Raw genomic sequence first — 24,161 nt, 5'->3', positions numbered from 1 at the left:
AAAGTGAGTTGTTCAAAAACTTTCTTTTTAGTAAACTCTGTGTACACAATGTTCTCAATGCTCGAGTTCATGTGTAGAGACTCAGGCGATACTTCGAGCAAAGTTTCATGGTGTGTCGAGCCTTCTTAGTGTTGTAAAAATATCGATTTTGATGCGCTCAAAGTTATGCCCCTAGTACTCCCGTTCACCGGCCATTGACCACAAAACGAAATCACGGTCAATCTCAAAAATGGCTCGTTTGTCGTAATTATGCTTTTAGATATAAGTTTGTCTCGTTTACAGTAAAAAACAAAAACAAAAAAAAACAGCCCAGGTTGCTTTTTGGCAATAGTTATCCTTTAATCCATCCCCAAACCTTTATTAAAAAAAAGTATTAAAACTTTGGCTGTGTTCCAAAACCTAGTAGGAAACCTTGATCTCTACTGCCTTTATAGGTAGCATCCTAACTGAAATGCAACATCACATGTGACCAACTCGGAACAAACAGAACTCAAACTGACTCACTGACTATAATTTAACATGTTGCTAGGCTGCATGAACTGCGTGGTCCTCTAATAAAATGCATAGCACACGTAATGCACTGAGTAATACAGTCTTTTTTATACTTCTGTGCAAATTGTATTTATATTCAAAGATTCTCTAGCTTTGCCATCTTCCCACTGAGCGTTTCAGTACATGAAATTGGCCTTTCTAACAGCTTTTTTATCTAGGCCACCCTTTTATATTAAAATGCTGGCTACTTAGGGAGCAAAGTAGGTTTTGGAACAAGCATCTCAGCCAGCTGATGGTGAGTAAAAGTAACAAACCACTGAGCTCCTGCTGGACAATTTGAAATTCACCTCATGCTACAGCCTTTGGTAGTGCAGCGTCATCCTGCAGAGGGACATGCGGTAGATCTGTGGGGTGGAACAGTGTGAAAACTTTTAAGAAAGTTCAAAAGATGAAAACGTGTTGTTATTTCAATGTTAAAATACCTTTTTGTATTCCTGTTTTATATGCAGAGATCATCTGAAGGTTGTCTATTCTGATTTGATGAACAGGCCAAAACAAAGTTTGATTCAACCAATGGCACTGGGTTTAGAGAGAGACTGATTTATATAGCACTTTATATAAGCAGCTTTACATAAAAATCAAATAAATAACAGCGCTATTGCTGTAAAATTCATCAGTTATGAAATTATTTCAATTTCAGCTGTAAAGCAGCTCTACAGATGACAAGATATCATTACTCATCTCAATTCAATAAATGTCACTGATGTTCATAAACTATGAAACAAGCTCAATTTAGCGATTATACAAGAAAATACTATTTTATTTTAACTTTAAAATTACCTGTTTAAAATCAATGTTACCTGACGTTTTTTTTTTTTTTTTTTGCAATTGCGGCAATTTCTACAGCATTTTTTCAGTCAGTGTCATTATGGAAGTCAGTTTCCACCTCAGAAAAAAAAAGTTATTGTGACTTATCTCACAATCCTGACTTTATTTCTCAGAATTGTGTGATATAAACTCACAATTGTGAGTTATTAAGTCAGAATTGCCTGATATAAATTTGAAATTCTGATAAATGAAGTCACAGTTGCCTGATATGAACTTTACACAATCACAATTCTAAGAAATGAAGTCAGAATTGTGTGATATAAACTCATGGCGGCAAGTTAAGTCAGAATTATAAACAAATTCGCAGTTCTGTGAGGTCTTTTCTCCTCAGAACTGGACCTTATAACTCGCAATTGCAAGTTTATGTCTTACAAATCTGAGGAAAAGTCAGAATTGCAAGTTTATATCCCGATGTTCTGACTTTATAGCTAGCAATTCTGACTTTATAACTTACAATTGTGTGTTTATATCTCACAGTTCTAAGAACTTAAAAAGTCAGAATTGTGAGATAAAAAGTTACAATTACCTTATTCATCTTTTATTCAGCGGCGGAAAAGGCTTCATTAGGGCAATTGTTCAGGTTAAGTCAGTTCAGACAAATCCATCATTGAGGCATTTAAACTTCTGGCTAAAATATGAGTCCATAAACCATAATAACACTTCCACCAGTAAAAAAAGTCCATGTCCTGTTGACCTCTCGCAACAATAAACTATGCTCGATTTGTGCATATCTCTCTCTTTCTGACCAGATTGCTTTTTAATATAAAAGAAAGCAGTATTATGGATTGAGGACTTGCAGTTGAGGTTTGAATTTAAAAATGCCTTGATGGATTTGTTTCTTACAAATACACAGCACAAGACGTTAATTGATGGACTGAAGTGGTGTGGATTACTTGTGGATTATTGTGGTGTTTTCATCAGCTGTTTGGACTCTCATCTGACGGCACCCATTCACTGCAGAGGATCCATTGGTGAGCAAGTAATGTACATTTCTCCAAATTTGTTCTGATGAAAAAAATCTCATACATCTAGGATGGCCTGAGGTTGACCACATTTTTGGCAGATTTTCATTTTCGGGTTAACTTTTCCTTCAAGAAAAACGTTTGCTAAAGCTCTTTTGAGGTGTTTAAGAACTTTAGGTACATGTCAGGTACAGTACATGGCAAATTTTCACAAGGGGGAAAAAATAAATCAACTAATGCTGTAAAATATACATGAGAGTCAGTTGGTACTATTACATTAACACTGAGAACTAAAATGAACTGATTTATCCAAACACTTTTTATTTAAAGATTTTTATTATAATATTTTAATTATAATAATAAATAATACATTTATTTTTAAAATATTATAATAATAACAATTACATATTTCTACTCCAATTCGTTTTTTAAAATATAAACATTTAAATGTGGCTATTAGGGCTGGGCGGTATGACCAAAATTTTATTTCATGGTAACGATATCTTTCACGGTATAGTTTTTTATATAGGTAGTTATTCCAGAAAATGCACAAAAGGGCTTTATATAATAAATAAGCTTGAATATTTAAGAAAAGAAAAGGACTTGATCTTATTTGATTGTTTTGTATTTTATTCCTCCTCCTGCTCAGGATTTTCTTTTGAGCCGTCCTTGTCTGTTCGTTTCTCCTTTTCCATGTTTTTTACAACCAGTCTTGCATTCAACTGTTTGACCAGTCTCAGCCTCACGCCTGCTGACGGTGAGTTAGCCACGCCCACTTATTTACGGTATTTCTGCGGACCTTTTTCCTGAGTAAACGATGAGTGCCGCCATTACGAATTCTAACGTCAGATTGAATGCTTTTCTGTTCCGGTTTCCATAGGAACCCATTCAAATAGCGTCCATCTGTTTTTAATATAGCTAACGTCCGCTGCTTCGTGTCATCTACACACTCATTAAAGTGAGGCACTGACAAATGACGGTCATTGTGACATTGCCAAGTGATGGCGCTATGGAGCCATGTGCTTTTTAAAAACATTTTAATAGGTTTAACATTAGTTTATTAGCTCGGAATATACCCTAATTTGACTAGAAACAATGCAGACCGGAAATGCAAAGCATTCTTTCAGTTAAGAGTCGGACTTACTTCCGTGTTCAGGAAAAACGTCTATACACGGAATAAAAAAAAAATTCTTTTACGGTACACATTTCATTCCGCGGTAACAATACATACCGTCATACCTCCCAGCCCTAGTGGCTATCATAAAAACTTGACAGATTTATTCAAACAAATTAAACACTGAAGAACAGTAAAAAAAAATATTAATGAATATGTTATATAGAGCCTTAATTTAGCAAAATGCTCCCCTCTAGAGTTTATTTTTCTAGCTGACTAACATCAAAGACTATAGAATACGCCTTATTCAGTCAGCCGCCATTTTGAATCGAAAACGAGGCTGTGAGGGATAGCAGTCCAGCTGCGCCCACTGTGGCGTATTGTTGCGTACCGGGATGTAGATCATATAACCATAAAATAATAGGTCATTTCACATTTTTCCACAGGACAAAGAGTTCCAGAAAACGTGGATTGATCGACAGGACATATAACCTAACTTTCAGGTAACAATATTGCATTTATTTAAGAAAATGACTATGGAAAGACTGTTAATTTATAATGTGAGCATGTTTATCTTCCTTTAAACGCTTACACAGAGTTTTTCAAATGATGTTATATAGAATAAAATGCTTAATGGTTTGTGTTAAGAGCCTGCAGCTAGGTCATAAGCGTCTTCCCGACCTTTATTATGAAATTACGATAAACATGACATTTTCCTTGTCTAAAGCAAAACAGAAACAAAAAATAATGTTCTGAATATCATTTTGCGATTTTAAAAGGGGTTGACCTCAAACACTACACGGCAAACTAATAAATAAATGCTATCTTTTGATCGCTTTGCATAAAAAAAACTTTCTACCCACTGTTTTTGTATGACTTAACATGTTGTCTGAAAGAAGCTTACGGTCTAACTGCAGGCTCTTAACACAAACTATTAAGCATGTTAATCTTTAAAACATCATTTAAAAATAATATCTTTTTCATTTACGATCGCAAAGTTTTCTTTTCGTGAGGTATTTGAGTTCAGGTAAACACAGACAGAGCTGAACCCTCCTTAAGCTTCCTAATTCCAGTCAGTGTTTTTGAAAAACAATTGTGAGTCAAATGTTCAGCACACTCTTGTGTTCTTTGTAATCTGTACAAAATGGAGATATTTAATTTAGTTGTTGTAGTAAAACATAACATTTTAGCTCTGCGTAAATATTTAAAGGAAGATAAACATGCTCACATTATAAATTAGCAATTAGCCAACCGGCTAGTTTCCACAGTCATTTTCTTAAATAAATGCAATATTGTTACCTGAAAGTTAGGTCCTATGTCCCATCGAACTTTAATAATACACATTTTCTGAAGTTCTTTGTCCTGTGGAAATTAGTGAAATGATATTTTCTCTACATTTTAAATTATGACTAAACAATCTACATCCCGGTATGCAACAATACGCCATAGTGGGCGCTGCTGGACTGCTATCCCTCACAGCCTCGTTTTCGATTCAAAATGGCGGTGGGCTGAATAAGGCGTATCCATGGGTACCAAAGACGTCACTTCCGCTATGCTCGCCGCCATGTTTGTGTCCGATATGACAACAGACACAGCGCATCTCAATGAGATTTAATAATAAATTGAAATAAGAAATTACTTTTTACTACTACTTCCCACACTGTGTATTTGACTTGATTGTATGTTTAGGACAAAAAGTGTAAATTGTTGTGAACGTAGTCGCTCGATGAAGGCTTTAAGACCTTGAAGAATCCTCTGCCGGCTGGTCACTAACTTACTTCACAGCGAACGGGACTCGCGCTGACGGCACTAATTCCCACAGTCCGCGCTTAGATGTCGGCAAATTAGTTTTGGCGAATGCAAAAAAATGAGATTATTGAGCATAAGCGCAACATCCAGCAAGCCAAGAAAACATAAAATATACCTGAGGGAAGACGTCTTTCACGTCTTGTGTATTCCTAAAACTGGATCTCATTATTGAAGCACAAATTCAAGCACCAAAAGCATGAGATTTCTTTATTTAAAATATGCATTTTTATTCATTCAAGCTATATGGCTGCAATAACATTTTAGTTTAATTTAGTTTATTACACCACTTGTGCAGCCAGTCACAATTCACAATGGTACCATTTACTTGGGACGATGGTTTGTGTGTAACTTGTGTGCCATTTTTGTATGACAAATCATTTTTAGAGTAATTGTACATAAATAGTTTTAGCAAAACAAATATGATTATTTTTGAGAACCCTTTTACATGTATATACTTTACTGCAGGCGTTGCAATGACGAACGCTATGTAGTACTATAGTATAGCGTTTATTATTTAATTTTCATAATTCACTAAACACCGCATAATCTAAAACACCTTCAACTATAAAACACTCTTGCTCTTAAGCCAAATGAAAACAAATAATTTACGGCATCTGGATGTACTGTAAGTCACTATTCTCTGCATTAGCACTGTTTTGAACTTGCTCTTTGAATGCTTTCTTGTTTACTAAATCTTTGGACTTACGAGTTGATCGGTTCAAAATGATGTAATCGCAAAAAAATGTTTCTTTTCATTTTAAGGCATTATTTTCGTTATAATGTACTGATTCACAATCTTAGTCAATATTTAATTATTATTCCAGTACTCTTATTGTGCCGAAAAAAAAAACCCTGCTTTGGAAAGCACCTGCGTGAATGACACCGGTACGCTATATGCATACCGACCCACTTCGAGCACTGCTGAGATCTAATAAAACTGTTGTTAGTTTTTTTTTTCTGATGACTGTTTTTACAGCTAACTGAACAACATATCCCGGGCATATTGTATACTTGTTGTGAACAGTCTGTGAGTTTTGTTGATCTTCCTCTGGTAGTTGCGGCTGCTGTGACCATAGACTGAAACAGGTAGCGCGGACACAAAAATGGCGGCGATAAACTACAGTGACGTCACATGGAACCTATGGATACCCAAGACATGTCACTTGTGTAGTTTTGAATGGGGAAAAATGCAACGTTCATTATGGCCGCGAAGCCCCGCCTTCTTAGTGAAAGAGCCAATAGTTGATTAGTAAAGTCAGCGCGTCACTGCAGCTGCCGTTAGAAGTCCCGGTTGCTATAGAAACAATCGGCGCTCTAAGACGTGCACTCAGTACTGCGCATGCGCACTGGCTCATCTAGCCGGAAAAATAAGCGTTTTTTTTAACGCTATTGGAGCACAAGGAACCATATTTATGAGGCAGTTCTTTTGGATTTCTTTGGAGATTACAAATATGAAATTTAATCGTAAGCTTGGTGAAAAGTTTTGGAGAATTTGATGTTTCCCCATTCAAACAGATAGGAGCTGCACTTGCCTGCCTGAGGCGTTTCAAAGATGGCCGCCGAGTGACATGACTTGCCTTAAAGGGACTTTGCTAACGTTAGCGAGTTTAAGGTCAGCTAATGTTTTCTACTGAGGTAAATGTGACGTTACGTGACATTGTTTACAAGCTGTTATATTGGCGTCTTTAAGATTACATGAAACAGAATACGAATTTCGGTAAGTTGCACTCTCTTTTAACATACCTTTTGGATGTTTATTTTCGTTCTGAAACTGTAAAGGGGATGAAAAGATCGGTTCACTGCTGCTTCTCTTGAATTGAGGCACTAGCAATCCGTCACTCCACATTAAACAGCATTTCCTGTTTGAATACTGTAATAAAATGGACAGATTTTGAAACGTGAGACTTCCTTTCATATCAAAAGTAATAAAGCACAAAGCTTTATTTTAGGATTTATTGATTTACTGCATTACAAGACTAGTTTAATTAATTCCTGAGATTCAAGAATTGATATTGTTTCGCAAGACTAAGATTAGATTATAATGGAGAAATTGATATTTTTACCCAGCTCAATGTACTGAATATAAGTGTTCAGGAAACCCCTCGTATTTGGTGTTATTAGCTACTGTAGTGACAATTTAATTGAACATTAAGAAACAAATTAGAAACAAAAGAAAATGCTTAATTACATCACTAAAGCTTTATAATGAGATCTAATGGTTTGTAACTTTTTCCCTTCATGGCCTGTCAAAGCTCCAGTGTTTCACTCGATGAAAATTATAATCCGTTCATATGCTTAGTTAATAGATGTCTTAATACTTGTTGCATGTGTCACACATGTTTTGATCACAGATGGTTTCAAGCAGAGATTCCACTTGTAGTCCTGGATTAGACACGTATTTGCATCAACAAACATCTCATTATATGTGCATTGTCAAATTTACTTAAAGCTGAAATGTTGTTTCCACTTCTTGCGTCACCAAACGGAATCCCTAAAACACTTGTCAAAGCAGAGTATTTGGGATATTGTTGCCGGTTTTATCATCAACTAGACACAAATCACAAATGTTATGGCTCAAAAGTAAAAGCACACTACTTCTTAACAAAATGCATGATTTGAGATCTTGTAAATTAAAAGTGATGTGTAAAACTATGTCCAATAGAGAATATCTGCCAGCATATTTGAGCTCGGTGTAATCAGATCATTAGTTTGTTTGTGCCGAACTTGTTTGGCAGCTCAATTCTGAGGAAGAGCCATATGGTCCACTCATTGAGCATTAAAAATTCCTAGAGGCACAATGATGAGATTTTGACAGATAATTTGTTTCCAGTGCGACAAGGCTTTGCAGCAAACAACTTATTTATGAGGTGCAATAACAAAAATATGTGGAAGGCCATCTAGGAGCAGCTTGTCTTATTGGAAGGGGTAGATTTCACATACGCACGTGTGCAAAGTCACTAGCGCTATCATGAAGAACAGCTCAGAGCTCTTACCGAAGGCCACGAGAGTGGAAAAAAGCAGCGATTTCAGCTCTGAAAATTGGGTGAGAATTTATTCCTCAGTTCCTGAGGTAAGCAATGTGAAAACGCTGACACTCCGGGAGAATTTACCGGCCTCCAAACCTTGAACGAGTTTCTCAAACTCAAGGTTAACCCACACAGAAAGCATTTGTCTAAATCACCTGCAGGCGTCTGCAAAAAGCCATCCCGGGTCATCCGCTGCCTCTCTGACAGGAAGAGAGCGTAAGTGGTCTTGGACTGTCTGCTCAAAATGTAAAAAAAACACATCAGGCTTTTAGTGTCACGGCTCATTCAGGGGTTTCCTGGACATTGTTATTGGCCAATTTGTTAACAATGGCCGCTCGGAATGCAGCGTGACACCAGTGCCACCGGTAATCACGTCCATTGGGAAGCCTCAGGGTGTCTGTTGAAGAGACCAGAAAATTAGCCACCACGAAATCAAAATTGACAATTCGTACTTTTTATGGAATATTGCAGCTTTTTTAAAATCTTCAGCATTTTTAAATCAAAAACATTTCAGGATTTCTTTCCATATAAATGGACTTCTATGGTGCCTCTGAGTGTAAACTTCCAAAATGAAGTTTAAATGCATCTTCAAAGGGCTCTAAAAAAATCCCAGTTGAGGAAGAAGGGTCTTATCTAGTGAAACAATCGGTTATTATTATTTTTATTTTTTTTAAAAACAACATTTTTACCTCCCCCTCACAACAAAATCTCTACTCTGATGACAATCTAATCAATTCCTAATGGACACCATCAAACCCCACCCTTCATTACTTCTCCTTCAAGAAGCTGTTTCACTCAGATTTGTCACATTAGTGAAGAAAAGACAATTGCAATTTTCCTTCCATGCTGACATTAAGAGATTGTTTTGTAATGCAACATTTAACACTTTTTTTTTTTTTTACAATATAAAGATTAATATAACCATATTACTTAAAGGAGAAGTTCACTTCCAGAACGAACATTTACAGACAATGTACTCTAACTTTTGTCAGTCAAAGAAATGTTTTTTGAAAAAAAAAAAAAAAAAACATTTCAGGATTTCTCTCCATATAGTGGACTTCTATGGTGCCCCTGAGCTTGAACATCCATGCAGTTTCAATGGGCTCTAAATGTTCCCAGCCAAGAAGAGTCTTATCTAGCAAAACAATCGGTTATTTTCTTTAAAAAAAAAAAAAAAAAAAAAAAAAAAAAATTATATATATACACTTTTTAACCCCAAACACCCAAAATACAAGTCAATTTAACTCAGTTTATTGTTGTGAGTTGAAATGACTTGTAGTTTTAAGTTGATTTAAAGGTGCCATAGAATGCATTGAGAGAATATTTTAAATTGTGCTCTGATGTCTACATAGAAGGTATATGGCAAAGAAAAGGGCAAAAATTCATTTACAACCCTAGGATTTGTCGCTAGAATTAAATGCTCTGTTATTGCCTTATATGGAAGGTCCATTAATATTAATGAGGGGCTCTGCTGATTGGCTGTTTCACAGAGCTGCTCATCTCAATAGCTGGCACATGGAGGAAATATATATTTATTTACGGAGCTCTAGCCACTTTTAATATGCGGTTTGTTGAATCTGCCTTTTTGAATTGGCAACATTTTACTCTCACTATGGTGATCGCATGTGCTTTGTGTAACGTTATAATGCAGCGACACAAGTACTTACCACATAAGTTTAGATGCTTGTCAGTGATACTCAGGATCTGTTCACCATCATTAGCGCAGTCAAATCTTCTTTATGTGGTAAGTGAAATTTTATGTACTGCAATGTAACAGGCTAGCGCTAGCATTAAGCTAACCGTGTCCCTTCAGTGGCTCGCCTTATTTTACTGATGTGCTGACGTTAATGATGATTGGGCGATGCAAATGTTGGGGGCGTAACTATTAACGATTGCGACTACTGCGTAATAGTCGGTGTAATGTTGGAATTGAACTATTTTTCAGTGGTCTTTTGCAAACACCAGATTTATATAAGAAGGAGGAAATGGTGGTGTTTGAGACTCATGGTATGTCATGTCCATGTACTGAACTATTATTATTCAACTATGCCAAGGTAAATACAGTTTTCCATTCTACGGCCCCGATCACACCGAACGCGTCTTTTAGTTCTAAAAACGCGAGGCGTACATCACTGCCTTTTTTTGGTGACTTTTTTTAAAAAAGAGCAGCGTGCTGCGACCAAAACAGCTGTCCTGTCAGTCAAATCAAAGGATTATAGCGCGGGCGCTCTAAAATCTGTTTTTTGCTGTTAAGTAAACTGTCATATTAGCAGAAACCCTAAAAAATACAGCTCCGGGTTACCCACGACAGACACCAAAGGTTTCTCCTCCATGTCTTGCAGTCTCCGGACTTAAGCAACGATAAACTTTTGTCACTACAACAGAAGGTCCGCCTCTCCCTTCATTCGATTGGACAATGGAAAAAAACGCGAATGACGTTGGGCATTTTTCCACTCAGAGTTGCTTTTTTTTCAACTTCAGGCGCTCAGAGTGCTTCTGCAAAAACGCCAGGCGCCCTGGGCGCATAAGCAGCGCGCAGAACGCTCACTGCCAACAGAAAACCATTCAAAAAAGGCGCCTCTCACTGCAAAAACGCGTTCGGTGTGATCGGGGCCTATGGCACCTTTAACTTAAAATTTTAAGGCAGCTGCTTAACTTAAGTTTTTAAGTTGAAACTGGGGGAAAAGTTTTTACAGTGTAGGTGTTTTGCGCTGTGCCCTATGAAGAAAAAAATTGCACCAAAATATCAAATAATATATAAAAACATGACTAAAATAGGAATGTATATCTATTTATATAAATGTACATAACAAAAGTCTGATTGCCAAGAGCAACAAATCAATGAATCTACGTTCAGAACGGTTCAAAAATCGCAGCGTTCTATCACACTATTCCAAAGTAAAAGTCAAATATTCTGAATTCTAGAGTGGAACTAATCTCACGCAGGTGTTTTGCGCTGCCATTGTACCCTATGAAGAAAAAAAACAAAAAAAACAAGTGCTTTTAAGTGGGGTCAGCTATAAAGCCAAGTCAATCATCGGTTTATCCTCTCTATCTGCCACTTGCAGCTGACAGAATGCTTCCCTCAGGACGTGTGAGGGGAAAGCCACTCCTCATAATTATCCCAGACAGTTTAGGTCAGTCTGTATTAAGCGGCTTGTGCTTTATGACGAAGAATCCCACAACATGGCGGGTAAAAAAAAAAAAAGTGCTGCTTTCTTTCTGACTGGCATAAATTCTTTAAAGGATCCTGACAGGCAACAGAAGACCGTTCTAATGTGTCATGAGCAGGATGAGCTTATGACAGCCGTTTATGATAAAAGCATGGCAGATTTAAGCGGTGTGTGGAGCGTTACAGGATGCCTCTCTGGTATCGTTATGAAACGGTTTAAAATACATGTAGACTTCACAGCCCACTGTATTTTTCTTGTCTTAATCGGCAATCTTTCGTATTCCTCCTCATCACGCAAATCCTTCATTCATCTTTCCCACCCACACCTTTGCTAAATCAATATTTTCTTTAGGTTTTGAGGATTTACAAGATTACTTTTAGAAGGGTGGGGGGAAACTCTTCTCGGCGCCTATCGCCTGTGCATAGAGATTCTGCAGTTGCCATGGCGATTTCAGAGAGGAAGGGAAAAAAGAGAGTCATGACTTAACAGCGAGATAACTCGTTTCATTTTATTAAGCCGAGGCATTGTCCATCATTACTGACAAGCTGATTTGAGCAGCGCGGCCCGAGCAGATGCTGTTTTTAATCAACGCGACATATTTCAATAGGTCGCGGTAACACGGGCCTCGAGTTGCCACACAGAGAGCAACGTGAGGCCACTGAGCTAACAGAGCGACGCAGACCTACGGAAACATCTTAGGGATGAATGACAAACCCGGGAACACTGAGTTCTGCCGGGTTTTTCACAAAATATGGAGTACAGGCAGAGTCTCGAAGTTTGTTTTGCTTACACAACTTGTTTTTAATAGAGAAGGACGTCACATCCTTATAGCCATCGACACTGGAAGGATAACGTTACTTGCATAGAAAGATGCATATTAAGTATCCCTATTGACAGTATATATGTGATCATAGACCACAAAACCAGTCGTAAGTGTAATTTGTGTGAAACTAAGATGTATCATCTGAAAGCTGAATAATCTTCCAATGATGTATGGTTTGTTAGGATAGGACAATATTTGGAATCTCAGGAACCTGAGAGTGCAAAAAAAAAATACAAATATTGAGAAAATCGCCTTTGAAGTTGTCCAAATTAAGTTCTTAGCAACAGTTTTGGGGAAAGTTACTTTTAAAAATCATGCATTACAATATTGAGTTACATCTTAAAATAAGTAACTAATTACTTTGTATGGAAAGTAATGTGTTACGTTACTTTTGTGTTACTTTTTAAATCTGGGCAGGACTTGCTTTTTTGTTTTTAATATAAAAAGTTCTGTTTTCGGCAAATGTAAAAGCCTTTTTACACCAAAAGCCTCAGGCTTCGAGAAAAGTAAATTTACATCTATAGAGTAGACCGCAGAAGAAAAAATGTCAACTCTTTAGCAATAAAAAACAAAACAAAAAAAAATGTTAGATTATCTTGAGTAATTTTTGCTGAATTGGATCATCGAAGGTTGGCAGCAAAGACATCAGTTAATAAAATGGGATTAAATACATAAAGGATATTTGTATTATTTAACAATTATTGCAGGTTTGCATTGAATTTCACCATTTTTATTTATTTTGAGGAATACTGTATCTGTTTTTTTTTTTTTTTTTTTTAGTGAGTGGGATGAATTAATGTTCACATTTAACATTGAGTTACTTAAAGACAAAAAAATTACTTTACTAGTTACATGGAAAAATTAATATTATTATGCAACTTGCGTTACTTGTAATGCGTTACCCCCAACACTGCTTAGCAATGCATATTACTAATCTAAAAATTAAGTTGTGATATATTTATGGCAGGAAATTTATAAAATATGTTCATGGAATATGATCTTTACTTAATATCCTAATATTTTTGGCATTTAAAAAAAATAGATAATTTTCACCCATACAATGTATTTTTAGCAATCCCTACAAATATACCCGTGCTACAGGGTCACATATTTTTGATATGTATTATAATTGATTTTATAATACTATACAGTTGAGGTCAAAAGTTTACATACACCTTGCAGGATCTACAAAATGTTAATTATTTTGCCAAAATAAGAGGAATCAGTTGTACAAAATGCTTGTTATTTTTTATTTAGTACTGACCTGAATAAGATATTACTCATAAATATGTTTACATATAGTCCACAAGAGAAAACAATAGTTGAATTTATAAAAATGACCCTGTTTAAAAGTTAACACACTTTTTTTTTTTCTTTGTGATAGTTGTTCATGAGTTTGTTTGCTGCTCACTGTTTTTCAGAAAAGTCCTTCAGGTCCCATAAATTCTTTGATTATTCAGCATTGTGTATTTGAACCCTTTCCAACAATGACTATGATTTTGAGATCCATCTTTTCACACTGAGGACAACTGAGGGACTCATATGCAACCATTACAGAAGTTTCAAACGCTCGCTGATGCTCCAGAAGGAAAAATGATGCATTGAGAGCCGGGGGTGAAAACTTTCGAACAAAATGAAAACGTGTAGGCCTACATTTTTCTTATTTTGCCTAAATATCACTTTTTTTTCATTTAGTACTGCCCTTCAGAAGCTACAGGAGATACTTACATGTTTCCCAGAAGACAAAAGAAGAAGTTAAATTTACGCTGATCTTCAAATTCATAAAGTTTTCTCTTGTGGACTGTGTAAACATCTTTTATGTGAAATATCTTATTCCAGTCAGTACTAAATGGTAAAATAATGCACTTTGTTCGATTTATCCCTTCTATTTTTGTAAAATAACTAACATTTTCCAAATTCTGCAAGGTGTATGTAAAACGTTTGACCTCAACTGAATACAACAATAGTAAAAAAAAAATAAAAAATAAATTGAATTTATTTTGTAATACACTGACAGCATTAAAATAGTAATATATTTCAGTCTTTAATCATTTTCATGCATTATAAACCTAAGGCTTTTTATTTAGGCTGGAAGTGATTAAGTGTGCAGCCCTATTAGCTAATAATATTATGATATATTCTGAACTGAATCAGAATAACATGGATCATTTTAAATGCATGATCCTATAGTTACACTTATTGCAACAGCATTAACTCCACAAGTGTCTGATTTAGGATGCTTTAAATAGGCATAAACTAGTTTGACATTGGCATGAGTATGTATTCAATTGAGTTCAGCTCATTGGTAGGAATAGTACATTCATAATCAACACTTCTCGTGACTTCACTGCATCTTAGTCTTTTTTTTTTCCTTTCAACAAGCTCATCGTAATGCATTCTGGCACTAGCTTCTCTGTGAAGTATACATGCTGTTTTACATTAAGCAATCTATAATGCAGCATGATGTTGCAGCCTACCTTTCACGTCGAGAGCCCATGCTTTAAAAACGAATTGCTTCTTGCCAACTAAGTGAAAGTGTTTCTTACAATTACGGTTTAATCGACAGCAGATGCATCTTCTTTACAGCGACCTCCGATCGCACGTAATCACTCCTGCTTTGTCAGAAGTGACATGAAAATCTTTACATACCAAAGACAGCATTCTGCGGCGTGGATAACCTGCTGTGGAAGAACATGAGCGAGAAACACACTGCTGTAAGCCGTTCATAGTGTACATAATTATTTGTGATTAAAGCTGATCCAACAGCCTCATTAAAACACCCAAACCCAGAGTCATTTAGTGGACAAGCCCAGTGTGAAAGCATGTCTGAAAGTGAAATTCAAATAGTATTACCAATTTCCAGCTTTGCCAAGTAATCAAACCAGCAGGATTCTTCGGCACATATGCTGCAACTCAGATAATGAATAAGAATCAGCCGATGAGAGATGCATACATCTTTATTGTACAAGTTACAAAAAAAATCTGTACACAATCTTCTCTTAAACTCATTAGCACGGTTTGCGTTGGAGGTTAGAGATGGAAAAAGGCAGATGCGTTGCTCCCTTTCGTCTCTCTAGCTGCTGTGGCCCTGCAGTGCCTCTGCCATGAACAGTTTTCCAAGGTTCTGCGAGGTGAACTCCTTAATGTTCTGACAGTAGTTGTTGATTTGTCCTTGTGAAGAAGCAGAAGGAAACAAATTAATTATATACGACAAGACCAAGTGATATCGATTATTCAACTGGAGTGACTATTTACACCCAGGAGTAAATAGCACAAGCCACACAGCAATGATCTGGAGAAGCCAGACAAACTGCAAGAAAATGAGTTTGATGTCAAGGACCTGGCGTATAGAACAGTGGTTCTCAATCCTGGTCCAGAGGGACCTGAGCACTGCACATTTTAACACTCTGGTGCTCTTCAGTCATTTTTTAGTTCAACAGAATGGTACAAAACTTGGTAAAGGTTTTGGCACTTGCTATGTGAACAGACACTCACAAACAAAAAAACATGATTAGAAAAGGACATGATTAGAAAAGGTTGAATGGTCTTGAAAAAAAAAAGAAAAAAATTCATCTAATGGAACCGTTTGTTACTGCGCCCACACAAAATCTTAATGCAAGCTCATTTTTTCAGCCATCACCAACAACTTATTTAAATTTATGGCTGTTTTTCCCCTTACATTTTTAGAGTAAAACATGTTCTGCAAAATATATAATTTTATATAAAACTAAAAATAGTATATTGATATGGAAACCTGTTTCCACTATGAATAAAAAAAAAAAAACTGTTACTGTGATTGATTAGCTCACAATTGCCTTTCACAGAATTGTGAGATATAAACTCAGTTGAAAGTTAAAAGGCCAATTTTGAGGGGGAAGACTGATATGTTCTCAGAATTGCAAGTTATATCTCACACTTCTGACTTAACTCGCAATATAATGTCAGAACTTGCAATTCTGAGTAAAAAAATAATAATCTGAATTGTGAGTTTGTCTTGCAATTCTAACTTTATAACTTGCATTTGCGAGTTTATACCACGCAATTCTGAGAAAAAAAATTCTAAATTGCAAATTTATATTCGCAATTCTGACTTATAACTCACAACTGCAAGTTTATATCACGCAATTCCAAGAAAAAAAGTAAAAATTGCAAGACTCAATAGTCTACATCAGGGGTTTTCAAACCTGTCCTGGAGCCTCCCCTGCCCTGCACATTTTGCTTGTCTCTCTCATCTAATACACCTGATTCAAATCATCAGCTCATTAGTAGAGACTGCAAGACCTGAATTGGGTGTGCCTAATAAGGGAGACATACAAAATGTGCAGGGCAGGGGAGGCTCCAGGACAGGTTTGAAAACCCCTGGTCTACATAATGCAATTCTGACTTGCAATTTGAGAAAAGTGAAAATTGCAAATTTATATTCGCAATTCAGACTTTATATGTTACAATTGCGAGTTTGTCTTGCGATTCTGAGAAAAAAAAATTGCAAATTTATATTCGAAATTTTGACTTATAACTCGCAATTGCAAATTTATATCACACAATTCTGACAAAAAAATTGCAAGTTTGTTTTCGCAATTCTGACAACTCGCGATTGCAAGTTTATATCATGCAATTCTGAGAAAAAGTAAAAATCGCAAATTTATAGTCGAAATTTTGACTTATAACTCGCGATTGCAAGTTTATATCACACAATTCTGACAAAAAAAATAAAAATTGCAAGTTTGTTTTCGCAATTCTGACATAACTCGCGATTGCAAGTTTATATCATGCAATTCTGAGAAAAAGTAAAAATCGCAAATTTATAGTCGAAATTGACTTATAACTCGCGATTGCAAGTTTATATCACACAATTCTGACAAAAAAATTGCAAGTTTGTTTTCGCAATTCTGACATAACTCGCGATTGCAGGTTTATATCATGCAATTCTGAGAAAAAGTAAAAATCGCAAATTTATAGTCGAAATTGACTTATAACTCGCGATTGCAAGTTTATATCACACAATTCTGACAAAAAAATTGCAAGTTTGTTTTCGCAATTCTGACATAACTCGCGATTGCAAGTTTATATCACACAATTCTGACAAAAAAAATTAAAATTGCAAGTTTGTTTTCGCAATTCTGACAACTCGCGATTGCAAGTTTATATCATGCAATTCTGAGAAAAAGTAAAAATCGCAAATTTATAGTCGAAATTTTGACTTATAACTCACGATTGCAAATTTATATCACACAATTCTGACAAAAAAAAATAAAATTGCAAGTTTGTTTTCGCAATTCTGACATAACTCGCGACTGCAAGTTTATATCATGCAATTCTGAGAAAAAGTAAAAATCGCAAATTTATAGTCGAAATTTTGACTTATAACTCACGATTGCAAATTTATATCACACAATTCTGACAAAAAAATTGCAAGTTTGTTTTCGCAATTCTGACATAACTCGCGATTGCAAGTTTATATCACACAATTCTGACAAAAAAATTGCAAGTTTGTTTTCGCAATTCTGACATAACTCGCGATTGCAGGTTTATATCATGCAATTCTGAGAAAAAGTAAAAATCGCAAATTTATAGTCGAAATTGACTTATAACTCGCGATTGCAAATTTATATCACACAATTCTGACAAAAAAAATTTTAATTGCAAGTTTGTTTTCGCAATTCTGACATAACTCGCGACTGCAAGTTTATATCATGCAATTCTGAGAAAAAGTAAAAATCGCAAATTTATAGTCGAAATTTTGACTTATAACTCACGATTGCAAATTTATATCACACAATTCTGACAAAAAAATTGCAAGTTTGTTTTCGCAATTCTGACATAACTCGCGATTGCAAATTTATATCACACAATTCTGACAAAAAAATTGCAAGTTTGTTTTCGCAATTCTGACATAACTCGCGATTGCAGGTTTATATCATACAATTCTGAGAAAAAGTAAAAATCGCAAATTTATAGTCGAAATTTTGACTTATAACTCGCGATTGCAAGTTTATATCACACAATTCTGACAAAAAAAATAATAATTGCAAGTTTTTTTTCGCAATTCTGACATAACTCGCGACTGCAAGTTTATATCATGCAATTCTGAGAAAAAGTAAAAATCGCAAATTTATATTCGAAATTGACTTATAATTCGCAATTGCAAATTTATATCACACAATTCTGACAAAAAAAGTAAAAATTGCAAGTTTATATTTGCAACTCGGACTTATAACATGCAACTGCAAGTTTATATCATGCAATTTTTTATTAAAAAAAAAAAAGTAAAAATTGCAAATTTTCCCAATTCTTATAAATCTCACTTGCAAGTCTATATAATGCAATTCTGACTTTAAAGTTAGAATTTATGTATTGCAATTCTGAGAAAAAAGTAAAAACTGCAAGATTATATTCGCAATTCTGACTTATTACTTGCAATTGCAAATTTATATCTTGCAATTCTGAGGAAAAAAAATTGCAAGCTTATATCACAATTCTTACTTTATAACTCACAACTGCAAGTTTATATCTGGCAACTGCAAGTCAGAGTTGTAAGAAAAAAATTGCAATTACCTTTCTTATTTTTTATTTAGTGAGAAAAATAGCATTCCATATATTTGTGCATCTTTCTTAACTATAAACTTAAACATCTATTGCTTTATTTCACTTGCAAAAATCTGCCAAGTATCATCTTGGAAAAGAGACCAAGGTTAAGTCTTTGCTTCAAAGCATTCAATATTTATGGGAATTTAAGGTGAAAATTTAAATGTTAGGTCTGTGCTTGAGCAGCAGCTAGCAGATAATAAAAAGATTATAATGACTAAATAACCAGTTTAGCAACTCAAATTATTTTTGGTGACTAGACACCTGGTTCAGGTCATGGAGTCTCAAAAAAATGAGCTTATGGTATAAATCAGGTGTATTAAGTAAGAAGGACATCCAAGGTTTTTGTATTTACACTATGTTTCTGCAAATTCTGTATTTAATTGGCTAACAGATGAGGCTGTTATAATTGCGATAATGATATGTAATGGCCTTGGTGCATCAGTTGGAAGAGCTTGAAAATTGCAAACAAATCAATGTTTTGCATTGTATGCCACTGTGGAGTTAAAGGAGAACTCCGGTGTGATTTTGACCTAAAGTGTATTGAATCATGATACCAAGTGTGAACGTACCTTGCATATCTCATCTCGTCTTGTCCACTGCTGTCCGAAATCTGGGGTCAGTTATCCGATGCTCACAACAGCTTGTCAATGAAAGTCAATCGGGCATCGAAGGAGCCATGTAAATAAATCACTGTTTTACGCCATTTACGAGGCACAAAGTAGCTCCACACTTCATTGGTAGACTTCCAAGGGCCCTGACATTTAAAACGAGACATTGAGAACTCAGAAAAAGCACCGGTAGTTTATTTACAAGTAGATTTATACAGACAGTAACCGCAAGAAGTTTAGCGGCCGCCGCCATCTTAAATGTAGTCACGATAAGTCGAGTGTCGATCACCAAGGAATTTATCAGCTTATCAACGTATCAGGTTGTAGTTTCCTTGGTGCTCGACACTCGACTTATCGTGACTACATTTAAGATGGCGGCGGCCGCTAAACTTCTTGCGGTTACTGTCTGTATAAATCTACTTGTAAATAAACTACCGGTGCTTTTTCTAAGTTCTCAATGTCTCGTTTTAAATGTCAGGGCCCTTGGAAGTCTACCAATGAAGTGTGGAGCTACTTTGTGCCTCGTAAATGGCGTAAAACAGTGATTTATTTACATGGGCTCCTTCGATGCCCGATTGACTTTCATTGACAAGCTGTTGTGAGCATCGGATAACTGACCCCAGATTTCGGACAGCAGTGGACAAGACGAGATGAGATATGCAAGGTACGTTTACACTCGGTATCATGATTCAATACACTTTAGGTCAAAATCACACCGGAGTTCTCCTTTAAAGCAGATAATTAATCTGCAGGTTGGTGACTGAATGTTAACAGGAGAGCTCACCCAAAAATCATTTACTCAAACTCATGCAGGTTCGGAATAAAAAGAGGGTCTTTCCTCTGTTGAACATGAAAGAAGGTATTTTGAAGGATGCTGTTCTTTAGAAAAATCCTTCAGGTCCCACAAATTCTACTTTTGTGTATTTGAACCCTTTCCAACAATGACTGTTTGATTTGGAGGTCCATCTTTTCACACGGAGGACAACTGAGGGACACTATTACAGAAGGTTCAAATGCTCACTGATGCTCCAGAAGGAAAAACAACGGGGAGTACTAAATGATAAAATTTTATATTTAGGCAAAATGAGAAAAATGTACACATCTCCAGTCTGTTTAAAAGTTTTCACCACCGGCTTTTAATGCATTGTGTTTCCTTCTGGAGCATCAGTGAGTGTTTGAATCTTCTGTAATAGTTGCATATGAGTTCTTCAGTTGTCCTCAGTGTGAAAAGATGGATCTCAAAATCATACAGTCATTGTTGGAAAGGGTTCAAATATACAAAAATGCAAACAAATTTGTGGGAAATAAGGATTTTTCTGAAGAACAGCGGGCAAACAAGGGACTCATGAACAACTATAGCTAAAAAAAAAAAAAAAAAAAACAGCTGTGGATCATTCAGGTAACACAGTATTACGAATCAAGGGGATGTAAACTTTTGAACAGGGTCTTATTTACATAAATTCAACTATTATTTTCTCTTGTGGACTATATGTAAACATCTTACATGTGAAATATCTTCTTCAGGTCAGTACTAAAGAAACAACATGCATTTTGTATGATCGCTCTTATTTTGCAGATTCTGAAAGGGGGATGTAAACTTTTGACCTCAACTGTACGTCAACGGCTACCGTCAACTTTTTGGTTGGCAGCATTCTTCAAACTATCTTCTTTTGTTCTCAGCAGAGGTAAGAAACTCAGGTTTGCAATGACAGGAATTTTCATTTTCGGGTGATCGCTCCCTTTAAGATGTGGGCGTGCCACTCAAAAAAATACGATTGCAGTCAATTGTAGAGGGGCGGAGTTTAATGCCCACTAAATGATTGGAGAAGTCCAGCATAGATCACCAAAGAGATGTCAGACGTTTCACCAGAGAGAAGTCAGAGTTATAAAATTAATTATGAAGTCAAATACAAATAAACAATCATTTGCATATACAAAGACCAAACGTTCACAGTGCATAGATTTTAATCATGTGCATCTTCATTTTTAAAGGAGTAGTTCACTTTCAGGATAAAAATGTACAGATAATGTACTCATCCAGTTGTCATCCAAGATGTTCATGTCTTTCTTTCTTCAGTCATAAAGAAATTATGGTTTTTGAGGAAAACATTTCAGGATTTCTCTCCATATAGTGGACTTCTATGGTGCCCCCGAGTTTGAGCTTCCAAAACGCAGCTTCAAATGGCTCTAAATGATCCCAGTCGAGGAAAGAAGGGTCTTATCTACCAAAACGATTGGTTATTTTCTTAAAAGAAATTACAATTTATATACTTTTAAACCTCAACTGCTCGTTTTGTCTAGCTCGACAAGACGAGCGTTTGAGATTTAAAAGTATTAAAGTTGTAAACCTTTTTTGAAAATAAGCCATAAACCCATTTTGCTAGATCAGACTGTTCCTCCTCGACTGGGATCATTTAGAGCCCTTTGAAGCTGCATTTTGGAAGTTCAAACTCAGGGGCACCATAGAAGTCCATTATATGGAGAGAAATCCAGAAATGTCTCTCAAAAACACCATTTCTTTACGACTGAAGAAAGAAAGACATGAACATCTTGGATGACAAGGGGGTGAGGACAATATCTGTAAATTTGTGTTCTGAAAGTGTACTACTCCTTTAAAGCCAACTTAAACAGAAGTCATTGTGCTCATCTTATTTCCTAGCATTGCATACTTTACCACCCCGCTAAATATGTATGATGGCATTTTAAATAATATCATATCAATCTTGGCTCAAGCTAATATTGCAAGTGACGTCACAGAAGGGGCTGAGTGTGCACGGGAACTCAGCTGACTCAGGCTGCATATTTGGGCGTACTGGTGAGCTCTAAACAGGCAGCTCATTAGGGATTGAGACACGGATATAAACAACAAACACATTTTTAGTCTATTAATCGAGATTTTAATATCCTGGACCTCCAAAAGCCGCCTGTGTGTTGCATTCAGAGGCTTTTTCTTGACAATCTGCGCCTGGTTGTTAAATATAACTTACGAATAAATATCTTCTCGCGTCACTTTATGAATCTGCATGATGTTTAACGTATGAACGTCGCACAAAGACCCTGCAGATCCAGATGTGTGTTACTATAACACACTAACGTAGCGTTAACATAGACTGATGATCAGTCAATACTGCTCTATACGTGGCTTTAATCCCCGCGCACTCACTGACAATACAATAAATACTCATAATAAGACTCAACCGTGTTTTCTTACGTCTTTTCGGTCCTGCAAGCACTCCAGCACGGCCAGGTTGTTGTTCCAGGAGTGTTTGGGGCAGATCCGACTCACGTCCTCCCGACAGGCCGCCTCCTCTGCAAGCTTCCAGCCGCCGCTGCGCCGGACCGAGGAGGCCCCATCCAGCGCCGCCGCTTTCCCTTCTCCCGGGGCATTTTTACCTCTATCGAGATTATCTGCGGTGTTTTCAGTGTTCGATTTGCCTCCATGAGCGGAACCAATCCATCCAGAGATGAATATCAGCAGCAGCAGTCGCTGCACACGTCTACACGCCGCCATCTTCGCTGAGAGAAGTTACGAATCCTACTACGGCCAAGAGGACGCTCATGAATATTAATTAGCACGCGCTGACGTCATCCGTGGGCTTCCTGAACGTCCCTGGAACGTCTGTTGCTTGTTGTTTTATTAATATTCATGAGCTGAATCCCCAACCGTAGTAGGATTCGTCAGCTGCTCTTGGTTGAAGTAGTGCGGATTTTTGGTTTCACGAATGGCACAGCGAACGAGTCCAAACACGGGCCACGTAGACTTAGACGTAAAGATATTTGGTTTATTAGATGAAAGGAAGATAAGGATTAGTGTGAAACTGGGCGTTGAGAAATGGGCAGGGCTTAGAGGATCAGACTTTGTACGAAAAGTATTTTGTTATTTTCACTTTTCAATCTCAATCACAATTGTTAGTTTATTAGTGTTTTTATTCAGGAAAAAATATGATTCAGAACACTGCTGCAGTAACTCATAATATAGTGTTGTCAGATGGATCCTGTTACTTTTCTCATCGATGTTCTGGATGGACCAATCACAATCGTTTGTGATTATAGTTGTTGTTGTTTTAGATTGAAATTATTTTTGTGTTCGATTTCCATTTTACCGATTTGTCTGACAATATTTCGGGAAATAACATTTTAATTATTTAATCTTTTATAAAGCAAACGTATCCTCCAGCAGGTCCTCCCAAGGGAAATTGCGCCGTCTGGAGGATAACAATTGTATATTTTGTAGGAAACAGTTATTAGCTATTTTTCATTTACATGACAACTTCAGAAATACAAGTTTTTGAAAATTAAGGTTTTAATTATTATTATTTTTTTTTAAATAAGGCGCTTCTGCTCACCAAGCCTGCATTTATTTGATCCAAAGTACAGTTAAAACATTTAGAAATATTTGTACTATTAAAAATAACTTATTCTATTTTAATATATTTTAAAATGTAATTTATTCCAGTGATTTTAAAGATGAAATTTTTTAGCATAATTACTCCAGTCACATGATCTATCAGAAATCATTCTAATATTCTGATTTGCCACTCAAATCAACAGCTGAGTATATATTATTTTAGGTTTCTTTGATGAATAGAATGTTCAGAAGAACAGCCTTGATCTTAATTGGAAACTTTAAAATTCCAAAATTTATCGGGGGAACAAAAAAAATCAACATTACAATGTC

General features: G+C 36.1%; 1 protein-coding gene across 1 annotated transcript in view; it reads right to left on the bottom strand.

Moving 5' to 3' along the window:
• The window catches only part of LOC141301219 (Golgi apparatus protein 1-like), a 201,906-nt gene extending 178,912 nt beyond the window's left edge, over positions 1–22,994 (bottom strand). The window contains exon 1 of the mRNA XM_073831463.1: positions 22,695–22,994. Within this exon, the coding sequence (XP_073687564.1) occupies positions 22,695–22,994 (300 nt within the window). The remainder of the gene's footprint in view (positions 1–22,694) is intronic.
• Between the last annotated feature and the right edge of the window lie 1,167 nt (positions 22,995–24,161).

This window comes from Garra rufa, chromosome 25 (genome assembly GCF_049309525.1).
Source record: "Garra rufa chromosome 25, GarRuf1.0, whole genome shotgun sequence".
Lineage (NCBI taxonomy): Eukaryota > Metazoa > Chordata > Actinopteri > Cypriniformes > Cyprinidae > Garra > Garra rufa.
This window is presented reverse-complemented; position numbering and strand designations above follow the sequence as displayed.